General features: G+C 50.8%; 5 protein-coding genes across 5 annotated transcripts; 3 read left to right on the forward strand and 2 right to left on the reverse strand.

Annotated features, from left to right (window-relative positions):
- Nucleotides 1-431: 431 nt before the first annotated feature.
- On the reverse strand, nucleotides 432-2,105 carry M436DRAFT_84068 (glutathione synthetase large chain; the record flags this gene model as incomplete). The annotated part of the gene is made up of 3 exons (XM_013569896.1): nucleotides 432-1,601; nucleotides 1,657-1,732; nucleotides 1,804-2,105. The coding sequence occupies 3 exons, from the start codon at nucleotides 2,103-2,105 to the stop codon at nucleotides 432-434; spliced, it is 1,548 nt and encodes a 515-aa protein (XP_013425350.1).
- Nucleotides 2,106-5,708: 3,603 nt separating this feature from the next.
- M436DRAFT_52451 (uncharacterized protein) lies at nucleotides 5,709-8,159 on the forward strand (the record flags this gene model as incomplete). The annotated part of the gene is made up of 2 exons (XM_013569726.1): nucleotides 5,709-6,938; nucleotides 7,095-8,159. The coding sequence occupies 2 exons, from the start codon at nucleotides 5,709-5,711 to the stop codon at nucleotides 8,157-8,159; spliced, it is 2,295 nt and encodes a 764-aa protein (XP_013425180.1).
- A 472-nt stretch (nucleotides 8,160-8,631) lies between these two features.
- M436DRAFT_84070 (uncharacterized protein) lies at nucleotides 8,632-9,352 on the forward strand (the record flags this gene model as incomplete). The annotated part of the gene is made up of 3 exons (XM_013569897.1): nucleotides 8,632-8,727; nucleotides 8,836-8,918; nucleotides 9,145-9,352. The coding sequence occupies 3 exons, from the start codon at nucleotides 8,632-8,634 to the stop codon at nucleotides 9,350-9,352; spliced, it is 387 nt and encodes a 128-aa protein (XP_013425351.1).
- An 85-nt stretch (nucleotides 9,353-9,437) lies between these two features.
- Nucleotides 9,438-10,652, reverse strand: M436DRAFT_51884 (L-aminopeptidase/D-esterase; the record flags this gene model as incomplete). The annotated part of the gene is made up of 1 exon (XM_013569629.1): nucleotides 9,438-10,652. The coding sequence occupies one exon, from the start codon at nucleotides 10,650-10,652 to the stop codon at nucleotides 9,438-9,440; it is 1,215 nt and encodes a 404-aa protein (XP_013425083.1).
- A 1,048-nt stretch (nucleotides 10,653-11,700) lies between these two features.
- On the forward strand, nucleotides 11,701-12,277 carry M436DRAFT_65906 (uncharacterized protein; the record flags this gene model as incomplete). The annotated part of the gene is made up of 2 exons (XM_013569801.1): nucleotides 11,701-12,048; nucleotides 12,119-12,277. 2 exons carry the CDS (start codon nucleotides 11,701-11,703, stop codon nucleotides 12,275-12,277), a joined length of 507 nt encoding a protein of 168 aa, XP_013425255.1.
- Nucleotides 12,278-12,364: the final 87 nt, after the last annotated feature.

A 12,364-nucleotide genomic window follows, 5' to 3' on the forward strand; every position in this document is an offset into this window, starting at 1 on the left:
CAGGGAGAAGTCCTCGATGGATGCCGCCTCGGAGGGAGAAGTCAAGGTTGATGGTGTTGGGTCGGCGCCACTTTCGTGGTCACTGGTCTTGAATGACCTTAAAGTCGGCAGATTTGGGGTCGACCGTGAGTAGAAACCAACTGGCACCGGGCTTGCCGGAGGTCGAAATGTCATCTTGGGCTCTCTGTCGCGAACATCCAATGGTCTGGACAAGATGCCCATCACTGACTTGTGGTCCGTGCATCAACTTTCACATGCGTGCCTTGACTATGACCCTGTCTGTATCTGGTACCATGCTGTGAATATCCACGAGGTGGTTGTTTTCTTAGTCTAGTCATGGAACACATACACAGGTCCCTTACTTTGCAGGAGAGGTCTTATGGTAAGTATTTACTTTAGTTTGTGTCAAGAAAGTAATAGTCGAATCTTTTTCACGCATCGACAAGACAGACACTGTCAACAGAGCCAAACCCAGCTGCCACACCACCCTCCTCGCTCTGGTCGCCCTTTGTCCTGAGCAAGTAACCAGCCTGTTTGTTCTCGAGCATCTCTTGTATGCCATCCTCACCACCCTTCGTCTTCCACAAGCAGACACCATATACACCCAGTTCTCCGATGACACCGCCCTTTTGTACTTCTCCGTTCCGGAAAATGGAGTTGGTCAGTGCCGGTGGTTCAATCATCTCCATCAGGATATAAGCCGGCCAATGCGACTCAGGAGTGTCCTTGAGGAATTTGGGAATCGCCTTGCGGTAGACATTGTTGCCGCCACCTTCACGCTGAGGCTTGAGGACGTAGCGCGTCGCTGTTTCTGGGTTCTGTGCGAGCTTGCAAGCTTCTAGACCTGCTTCGCTCTTGTCGAGTGGGTAGATTGGTGCAAACGTCTTGAGAACCTCGGCCGCTTTGTTCTTGTCTGGCAAGAAGCGAGCAAGATGAGGCGAGTTGGGTGTTGCGAGCACCTGTTGAACCTTCTTGGAGCCGGCCAAGTGAGTCAGAATACTGGGACATTTGACGGCCGCGCTACGCTCGATATGCAGACGAGCGTCCCAATCGGCCTTGCCGGAATAGTCATCAGGTGAGTAGCCAGCACGGAAGTAGACCAGAGAAACCTCCCAAGTCTTGTTAGGCGTTTGGGGTGGGGTGTAAAGTAGGTTTCGCTTTTCGTCAACTCTGGTATGAGACATGATCTTGTTGAAGGGTACACGGAAAGCTCTGACTTGATGGTCATTGTACAAAGTGTATTCCAGATGTCTCTGGTCGAAGACATTGCGTTCCGGATCCTGAACGAGAAAAACGACGCAAAGAGGAGAACCACTTTTCGAAGCACCATAAGCATGGTGGCCGGCAGCCAGACCTCCAGCCAGCGAAGGAACCGATGTGCTTGGAGGAAGAGATGCAGTATTGATGGTTGACTGAGTCTCTTCCGGATAGGCATCCATAGAGAGAAGATGCTTGTGTAGTCTTGAGACCTGCGTGGAAAGTCCACCGAAGGATGAAGCAATGGTGTTGAATTCTACCTGCTTGATGGTAGGTTTGGCATCAGAGTGAGCAGGATCGAGATGAACCATGTAATCAGAACGGAACAGTCCAAGAGTGATGCCCTGGGAACTTGTCAGATAAATGAGGCTGAGATGTTTCAGATGTGGTGGTATCTACCTGGACATATCCTTCCTTCTTCACGGCCTGGTGAACCTTCCATAGCTCCGCAATAAAATCATCCACTTCGACGAGTCTGACCACGTTGTCAGCAGCGAACATACATGCGAGAGTCAATTCTCTTGTTCAGAACATGGAATAACTCACTCCTCAACAATCTGCTTGAGCCAAGTCTCATCGCTTGCAATGGCAGCATAGAGCTCGTTGTATGCCGTCTGAATGCCAAGGCCTTGCTCAAAGCAGTTTCTAGGGAACAGACTAGGGAAGAGAGTAACGGGAGCAGTCACTGCTAGCGAGCCGACTGGATCCTGTTCCTTCGTAACCCATGACGGCAGCGGTCTCACAGCCAGACCATTTGCAATGGACCAGTCTTTGACATTAGTAATCAGGTATTGGAGCTGCTCCTCGTTGAGATCCGGAGGGTACTTAGGATAGATCTCGCGCGGCATGGTAGAGACGAGGATATCGAGGACAGGTGAAAGGAGCTTATAATTATGAAAGACTTGGTTGCATGCAAAGATAGGAAGAGTTGGTAGTGCCGGGGGTCTGTTTGACGGATGAAATGCCGGGCGGTGAGCTGTCCGTTGCCGCGATCGCGTCACGGCAAGTGCTGCCTGGACTCTTCCACCATCTCTCAAGCGCCAGCTCGACCCGCAGTGAACACAGGTTCGTTAATTGTCGCTATCTCGACAGATTATCGCGCGTCTTCACTGAAGTTGATCTGCGCTCATTTCTGTTGCTGTCGTGTCAAAACTACATGAAAGTGTCCAAACGACAGCATCAAACGCACGCGTGAGGACTTCAGCTATTATCGGGGTCTGAGGAGATGCAAAGCAGAAAAAGAGACACATCACTTCGACTTCAACAGCCGAGGCGACGGTCACTCTGAGACCTGTTCTATCAGTGTCCTGCACTTCTCGCAATCGCAGACAACACGCTGCTTCCCTCACCTGCGAACAACACGCCTTGCAACACCCATCCCATGTACATAAAATCGACTCGCACCCACGTCCACTTCATCCGAAGCGCTCATCACTCGACAGACCAATTTGCCGCTTCTTACGCTACACGCAAAGCCTCTTATCTTCGAGTCTCACTCATCTAGTCTCTCATTACCTTTTGGCGCTTCGACGGCATCACGACATTGTCCTTCGCTAGCGACTAACGTTGGTGAGCGCTATCAGATTCATTCCTTGCAACAATCAAATGCATTGAGAGAGAATTCCTCCTTCATTAGCTACTCTCTAGGTTAGTCGTCAGGCAACGATCCACAGACTCACACGCCCCTTCTTCCACAGACGCTAACCTCGGTCACCTCTAAGCCTCACGCTCTTCAGAACACCAAAACCCAACATCGTTTTCGAACCCATCAAACAGCAAATCGACTCACGATGCAGGAGATTGATCCCTACAAGTGGTCTTCTGCAGAGACTGTCGAGTTTCTCCAGCAGAATCAATTCGGCAACCTCGCTCAGCAATGGTCTACTAACGATCTCGATGGCCACATGCTGCTACAATTTGTCGATCTTACCCTTTTGAAGGACGAATTCGGCATTGCTGGCATCAAAGAGCGTATGGTTATCATGAAAATGATCTTTGGACTGCGCAAGTCTTCCGTGGCTTATGCTGAGAGCTTGCTTCCGAATGATCTGCCGTCTTCGCTACCGCTACCCACTCCCCATGCTTCAGTTCCTCAGACGCCCACACAAGCCACCGGAGCCAAAGTTCGCAAGGGAGAGGTGCTCGTCGAGGATTCTGGCGGCCGGAAACGCCGTAAATTGAATCTCGACACCACCCTCGACGACACTCGGCCTGGAGCCGCCGAAAGTCCAACCGTCACACCTCAGTCCACAACCAAGCCTGAGCCCTTACATCGACCTTCTGGCTTCTTGCACGACAAGAAGCTTCCGATCGACAAGGTCTTCTATGGAAACATTCCTTACAGCGCAGAAATCGACGATACCAAGATGGAGGATGACGACTCCCACGACAATTTTACTGTTTTCGGAGAGACCGAGTTCATGGGAGCTGCTTCATTCGTCTACCGTCGGCTACAGCATGCCTTCCAGCAGTCCGACACTCAGCCCATCAAGTATCACCGGAACTCGGCCCTCGCAGTCTATCCATACCCCGAACGCTTACTCGAGGATAAGGACACCAGATCAGTCACTGTCTTTAAGTCATCAGAGAAGGGCGTCAAGGTCATTCGCGAGAGAGCACAAACATTGCATTTTCAACAAGATGAGGCAGTGAACACACAGTTGAGCCCTGGCGAATTCAACTACCTCCTTGACAGATATAGAGGAGCTGATGAAGTCCTGCCCTTGTATGGAGAGTCAGACTATGGCTCAGATCAGGGAGACGAACAAATTGCTGGAGTTGAAGAATCCGAAAGCGGTTCTGACGACGAGATGGCAGAGGAAGACTCTGCAGTTGAAGCCCCTGCTCTCTCTGGCGAACTGGTCCTTTCACTGATTGACAAAATCCTCGAGCTACAAGCTCTTGCTTGGCGTGCCGACCAGCAACCAAAGCTCGACAAGAGCAAAGCACGCAGTGTGTGGCGCCTTGCGAAAGGCAACATGAGGACAGCTCGCGCCTTGACCAAAGGTGCTACACAAGCAATTGAGCGTTTGAATGCCAGGCTCGAGCAGTTCAAGAGTAGACTCGTCGAAAGCACATGGGAGACCGAGCAAGAAGTCGAGCAAGCCTGCATTTCTCTGGAACCTACCGTCAATGACCGGGAGAAAGAGGAGTGGAAGATCCGCGTTTGGGCACTCAAAGTCGAGCCTGCAACCGCAGCGAGACAGGTCAAACCATCCGAAAGAGGCCGTCATGGTGCTGTGGAAGAAGCTCTCGAGCGAAACATCTCGGACGACGACATGCAGGACTTCGTCGTCAACGACGAGAATTTTGAAGATGCCAGAGAAAGCCTCTCTGAAGATGGTCATGAGTCTGAGCCTGATATCGACATGGCTCAGTCGCTGTCGCCGAGTGATCCACCAGACGAATTGGCAAGTCCTGGCGCGGAAAACCCCGACATTGTTCTCGCCGCCGACGAAGATATGCCAGATGTTACCGAGAGGCCCGCTGACTCGAGCAAGATTCTCCGTCATGAATCTATTGGCAGCGAGCCGCCCGAGACATTGGCAGGCATCAACCAGACTCTCAGTTCCATCCGAACCCCACAGAAAAGCAGACTTGCTATAGGTCTTGGTTCTGGACCAGAATCCCCTGGTCTGCCTTCGCCGAGGACATTATTCGAGTCCAGAAATTCAACTGCACGGAAGAACATAGAATACATCGAAATTCTATCGAGCCCTGTATTACCCACCGCGGCGCATACCGCACCTCAAAATCCTCCGAACGAGCTTGTTGTCAAGGAGGAGCAGGGGACGCAGACAGAAATCGCCTATTCGGCAGACCCATATAACGACTCTCTGGCCCAGATCCAAGGCTGGGAGTACGAGAACCTCGAGGATGAATCAGATCAAATAAGACTGATACTCAAGCTGGTGTCTGAACTCCGCGAAGATCAACTCGATTCACTTGTGCGTCTTTTCACTGGCAACATGACGGCCTGTCTCGAGAAGATCGGAGCTGCGATCGCTGCTGCGAACGATGGAGAAGAATACTTCGATGGCTACGGTGACACAGACACTAGAGCCATGGGATATGCCGCCAGACTCTACTTGTGCTACATCCATATTGATCATAGGTATTTCGATTCGGACATATCGGACCTTCCTTCTCTAGGACATGACTGGCCATGGGATGGTGATGAAAAGGGTTACGAAGCTAACTTGCGTGAATGGCACGGTATTACCTGGAGAGCACTGAAGCGTTTCAGAACGGACCACGCTGTCAAAGATCACGAAGCCGTCATTCTGATTGACAGTGATGGCGAGCTCAACGAGAAAGACGTTCCAGGTCACTCCAGTACTCGCAAGAGGGTCGTGAAGCTAGATCAAGACGCTGTGAGAAAGCGACTTAATGCAGCTGAGCGATTTGCTGCGTTCGAGTCACAGAATCAGTACAGCCAAACTGGATCGTTCATGCCTGGTGAGGATGGAGAGAACGAGGTGCCCCTCTACGCCCCAGATGGTGTGGATCCCTCCAAACATGTGTACCTCAATGCGGATATCGCCAAACGTCTGAAGCCACATCAACTCGAGGGCGTCAAATTCTTGTGGAGAGAAATCACTGCTCCTCAAGATGAGGACGGCCAAGGCTGTTTGCTAGCTCACACGATGGGTTTGGGCAAGACAGCTCAGAGCCTTGCGCTCCTTACGGCAGTAGCCGAAACAGCAAAGGACATGAACAAACGCGATGCTCTTCCCGAAGATCTGAAGAAGGCTAGAAGCAAGTTCAGAGCCCTCGTACTGTGCCCGCCATCTCTCATGGCAAACTGGAAGCAAGAGATTGCCACATGGTGCCCCAAGAAGCTGTTCCAAGTCTTCAGCTTGAGCAGCGAAGTAACAGCTAAGGAATTGAGACTGTATGAGCTCAAAAGCTGGCGTCGAGAAGGAGGCATAATGCTTTGCGGTTATACAATGTTTACCAGATTGATAAATCGCCAGGGTGGCAAGACGCAAGCCCTCGATGATGCACAGCATGAGACTGTGTTGAAGATCCTTCTGGAAAAGCCTCATATTGTCGTCGCCGACGAGGTACACACTATTAAGAGCGATTCAAGCAAGGTTTCTCTAGCCGCTCACAAAATCAAGACTCAACGCCGCATTGGTCTAACAGGCTCACCTATGAGCAACAACACTACCGAAATCTTTGCTTTGATCGACTGGGTAGCGCCTGGATTCTTAGGCAACAAAGTCGAGTTCAAAGCTCACTACCAGGAACCAATCGAAGCGGGAACATATTTCGACAGCAGCCCGTCCGAAGTTCGGAGATCACTGAAAAAGCTGGCAGCACTGAAAGATATCATTGATCCAAAGCTCAATCGCGCCGACATCACTGTGCTCAAAGGCTCTCTCAAGAGAAAAGTGGAGTTCGTATTGACAATTCCACTGACCGAATCGCAGAGATCAGGCTATGCGGCTTATGTCAAAGAAATCCTCCGTGGCAAGGCTGGTGAAGAAGGGACAACAATCACTCAGGCCAAGCTTTTTGGGTGGCTGTCCATCCTGCAGCTGTTGTGCAACCACCCAATTGTCTTCCGACGCAAGCTGCTTGAACCCCCAAAAGAAACCACCACCACCAACAACAAGAAGGGCAAGAGGACTACACTCAATCCTGCAGAGATTGAAGTACCTGCAAGCCCAGCCACAGTAGTTGTGACTGCGGTAGACTCATCTACAGCAGGCGTACCCCCGGAAGAGTCGTCTACTCCATCGTCAACGGCAGTTACGGTTTCTGGGGCTGTCCGCGCGCGAGAGGGTTCGGCCGGAGAAGATGCAGCATACGCAGACGCTCACATCTCTCAGTACGACATCAACAAAGCTATAGTCGATGCTTTGCTCGAAGTCGTTCCTGATGACGATTCTATTGAGCTGTCCTACAAAACCTTGCTCGTCCGAAAGATTATGCGTCTCTCGATCGAAGCGGGCGACAAGGTTCTGATTTTCTCTCAGAGCATACCCTCTTTGAACTTCCTCGATCGTATGCTATCGAGTATGGGTGCCAGTTATGGACGCATTCAAGGAGACGTCGCTCAGGATAAGCGCGAGAGGGTACTCAAGCAGATGGCCGATGGCAAGCTCGATGTTTTGCTCATCTCAACTCGTGCAGGAGGTCTTGGCTTGAACATTCAGCAAGCCAACCGTGTCATCATCTTTGACTTTGCCTTTAACCCAACCTGGGAGGAACAAGCCATCGGAAGAGCGTACCGTCTCGGACAGACGAAACCTGTATTCGTCTATCGCTTTGTTGCTGGAGGCACATTCGAGTTCGCGTTATACGACAAGCAATTGTTCAAAACTGGCCTCTCTTCTCGGGTCGTCGACAAGAAGAACCCTCAGCGCAACGCAAACAAGAAGCCTGCAGAGTGGATGAAACCACCTAGCGACGTGTTGCAGCAAGATATCAGCGTCGAGGCTGGAAAAGACGAGCATGTCATGGACAAGATCATCACGAGCCAGGTCGAAGGTAACGATGAGTTCATTCGCAGCATCAAGACTATGGAGACTCTCATGGAGGAATCCAAAGATGAAGCTTTGACGGCAGAGGAGATGAAAGAAGTAGCAGATGAGGTCCTACGAGCGAGAACTGCGAAGATCCGCAAGCCGGTTGTAGATCCAGTCCCGCCTCCTCCGCCTGCATTTGGTCTGCGCCCAATTGACGCTGTCATCAATTCTGGTTCCGGCTCTGCCTTTCATGATCTTCCGACCATGCCTAGGTCAGATCTCGCTACTGAGGCTCAAGGCCAATTCAATCGTGACCTGGCTTTCGAAGCCGCAGACAGACGTTTTAGGGCGCAGATTCAAGGTGTTAAGCCTACGGACCCGACTGGCTCACCGCCTACACCAAGCAGAATGAAGACAAGATATTGATACAAGGAACGAAGCAACCAAACAAGGACTTGCTGCCAGGTTGAGACATGCGTTGAAACATCCGGACAAGAGCTCTTCGCTCAGGGACAACAATAGCTTTTGTAAATATACATAATCGAGAACATACTTTGATAGCCTTTTCCGCATGCCTGCAGATGAATTTCTGGAAGATGTGCTATATGTCCCAGTGAGAGCCGCCGGACTTTCGGCTCCTCCTGAACATAGCCTGGCCTGACGATGATCACGCGTTCTATAGCTCGATAGCTCGGGATGTGACAAACTTTCTGAGAAGAGATGGTGTGTGAGGTCTTGGCAGTCACTCCATCGTGACGCAACCATCTCCTTCCATCCTCACCTTCAAACCCCGAACCTAATCCCGAACCACCAAAACAATCTTGCAGGGCACGAGACAAGACAGAAATTTGCTTGCATTTAGACCATTCGTTATCGATCGATCAGCAAAGCGTTCAAAATGCCGTCAAAAAGTGCCCATGGCAAGATGGATCAGCAAGAGACTGATGCGGCAGCGTGGCAAGCTGCGAGAGGTGCTGTCACTGGAGCAGCAAGGGTATGTTCATTTCTTTGATCGTTGCCGATTGTTGCAACGGTTCCATCTTTCAAGCTCTTCTGTACAGTATAGTATACCTGTGAGTAAATCGCTGATGAAATTCGATAGTGGGGCATCTATTCTGCGGTTGCGGCTGGTATTGCATATGTTTATTCACCAGTATATCGTGGCTTGACGATTCAATTCAAAGTGTAAGTCTGCTTCTTCTATTCGTCTCTGTCTGTGTGCTGCATTCGAAGTCATGCTTCTTGAATGGAGATGTTGCGGCAATCAGACGAGTAAAACGGCTCAACCATATTTCGCGAGCAAACACTTCCTTATTCTTTCGCTCGTTTACGAGCCCGAAACCTTTACTCCCTCTCCAATCAATGGCTGTTGGCACTATCCAGAAGTACACATAAACTGACACTGCGGCAGCTTCCTCCAAATGTCTGGCATGATCTTTGGTGGTGTCGTAGAAGCAGACGAGCGCCTACGTATCTATGGCGACTACTCACGGCGTCAGAAAATCATGGCTCGTGATGCTGCTGTTTGGAGGAAATACGAAGAAGAGTTTGAGAGTTTGGGCATTCCCGGTGTTGCTAGCGAGGCCAGGGCGAAGAAAGAGCGACAGCAGGAGGAATGAGGTGACAGCGATGAGACAAATCGTTCGGAGCACATGTTCAGGCAACTACTGGCGTTAGATTCTGCTCTGTACTACTACCAATGGATCAATGACCGAGGCCGGTCACGACTCGATCCAATGACGCTCTACCGTATTCCGCCATGATCTCCTTGACTCGCTTCAGAGGCAGCGCTTCTACCTTGTGTCCTTCGAACCCCTCCATGGTCTCTGCCATACACAAACAGTTGTAGATTGCTTCTTCCACGCAGTCTGCAGTACCCTCGAACAACCAGGACATCGCAGATTCGTCCACGACCTTGGCTTCTCTGATCGCTGTCTTGGACTCGCCCTCCGCTGGTGGTGGTTGGTTGACCGGTACTTCGTTGGCCGTCGAGAAGGCAAGGAAGATGTCGCCGGACATGTTGCGTCCTATGCCGCCCGCGCGAGACAAGCCGACAGTGGCGCGTTTGGCGATACGAGTGAGCTGATGAGGCAAGAGAGGTGCGTCTGTGGCAACAATGACAATGATGCTGCCATCTTTCTCCTCTTTGGCCTTTTCTAGTTCATCCTTTGCCTTCTTCCTCTCTTCGTCCTTCTGTGCTTCATCGGCCAGGATCCGCCCGACCGGTACGCCTGCGATGAGCAAATCTTTCATCATTCCATAATTTGCTTGGACCATACAAGCGACTGTGAAAGTTTCGTCTCGGTCTGGTATCTTGACGCGTCGGCTGGAGGATCCATTGCCGCCCTTGAGACCGTGACAGATCATACCGTTGCCACCCCCATGATTGCCTTCCTTCACCGGGACTTGGGTTCTCGCGTTCTTCAGACCGTCGCTCACGTGCTCTGGTTTGACGGCGAATTTGGCACAATCATGTAGATAGCCATCGAATGTCTCTGCGACCACGGGCAATGCCATGAAGCCTCTACCTTGAGTCTTGACGCCATACTCGAGTACGCCCTGATGAGCAGCTCCGATGCCAAAGGTGCCGGTCAAGATGATGGGCGAGGCTAGCAGTCCACTTTCAGCGATGAGGTGACATCCAGTCATCTCTCCGTAGCCGTTGAAGCTAAAGAGACCGGCATAACAGGCTTTGTGGGACCAGTCCTTGCGTGGAACAATACATGTGACTCCAGTGTTTATGCTTCCATCACGAGACGTAAGTTCTTCAGTCGAGATTCCGATACCAGGGACGTCGGTTATAGAATTCAGTGGGCCTGGAGGGTTGTCTCCAAGGAAGAGAGTTGGCAAAAGTTCCCGGATGCGAACACGAGGATGTGGGGACGAGGTGTTGGTGTTGGATACCTGTCTTCTGACCATATTCACGTCGGGGAGAGGGTTCTGGGAGTAGTTCAAGGGAGTCGGCAAGTCAGATCAGAGTAGAAGAGAGCGGTTCATAACTGTGGTGGCTAGGCAGCGATATAAAGGCTGAGGCAGCCATGTCTACGGATCGTCATGGCGGCTGTGGGCTATTGGAAGTTTGATTTACACATATTATTGTGAATTGGACGAACTCCTAATCATTAGCACATTGAACATAACGACCATGAGGTTCCATGATAGTTCGCAGAAATAGTATGTACGTCGTTGACCAAGAGCCCGTGAATTAGTCGTTCATCGTGACGCATTGCAAAAGTGTCACACACTCTCCAACCTCTACATCTCTGAATCCGATTTCGTAGAGCGTCAGAACGTGTTGCAAGATCGACGCGAACCACGGAGATGAGATTCAGTTTCTCTCCAGGCCTCAATTAATAGACATTGACGGTCGTTGTGAGCCTAGAAGCTCGGAGAATACGCAAGAGCAGGACAACGGCATGGCCGAGATGGTGCAAGTGATGATACGACATATGTTCGTCTAGAGCAAAACAATTATCGAAGGCACTGACTAAACGGATTTTGGTGAATGCCAAGCTGATTGTGGAAGATGTCGTGTGTTGTTACTCGCATCGCAAGGCCCTTCGCGCTTGCCTTTGAAGCCCGAGTGAATCTGCACAACACTGCTGTTCAAACCTGGCTTCTTGGTTCGAGCACCATCACTTATCCACCAGATACCTGAGTCTTCCATCACCATTCATATCCTATATTGATCCCTGTTATCTACAAGACCCGACGAAATATGGCCGACGCAGCTCTGGACCCTCTTTCATCACCGATCGGCATATTCCCATCTTGCATCGCAACTGCTTCAACGACAATGATACTCACCATGAAGGATACTCGTCTCGATCTAGGCACTTAGGAAGTGCATGTTGTGTCTCCGGGTCTCCAGGGTCCAGCTGAATCCAAAATTCCGATACTCAAACTCGGCCCACACGTCCGCTGGCGAACCTTATTTATCACGAGCAGATTTTTGACGATCAAGAATATGCAAGATGTTGTCATCTTCCGCCTCAAATTCAAGACAAGAGGTGTAGGGATGGCAACCAAGTGGTATATCAGAGTAGCCGATGGTAAAGGTCTCAAATCAGTCGGGTTCTCAAACTCCTCAAAGAGCAAGTCATGGAGTACGGGAATCGATCTGAACATTGAGAACATGGTCACGGATGGGAGGCCATTCATCATCCACATAAACCAACCGCAGAGCGATCTGGACCAGTATCATGCCACCATAGATGGACTCGTTGTTGCAAGAGCTTCACGTTTCAAAGCCGAGCCCGATTCCAAGTTCTCAAGCTGGCAGATTGAGGTCGCCCAAGGATTCGACCTGGCTTTGGTACGTTGTGACCGTCTCCGAAACAGAGGGAGACAGATACTTTACGAACATCATGTTGACCTTTTCATAGGGCGTCGTCATATGCAGGATCCTGGCCTGGCACCCATTGACCAGGGATTGGGTCAAAGAAGAGATCAGAGGATCGTTTGATTACCGCCATGCACAGTCGCAGCAGGGTAACGCCGCGTCGATGTCCCTTATTGCAAGCAGCGCCATGCTGACCCTTTAAGAAACTCCATACCATTCCATACGTGCCAAACAGTGTGCCCGTTCTCTCCCCAGTGTATCTGTAAATCTCAACCAAGCTGGCAAGAAA

The sequence above is a fragment of the Aureobasidium namibiae genome, assembly GCF_000721765.1.
Source record: "Aureobasidium namibiae CBS 147.97 unplaced genomic scaffold scaffold_14, whole genome shotgun sequence".
Lineage (NCBI taxonomy): Eukaryota > Fungi > Ascomycota > Dothideomycetes > Dothideales > Saccotheciaceae > Aureobasidium > Aureobasidium namibiae.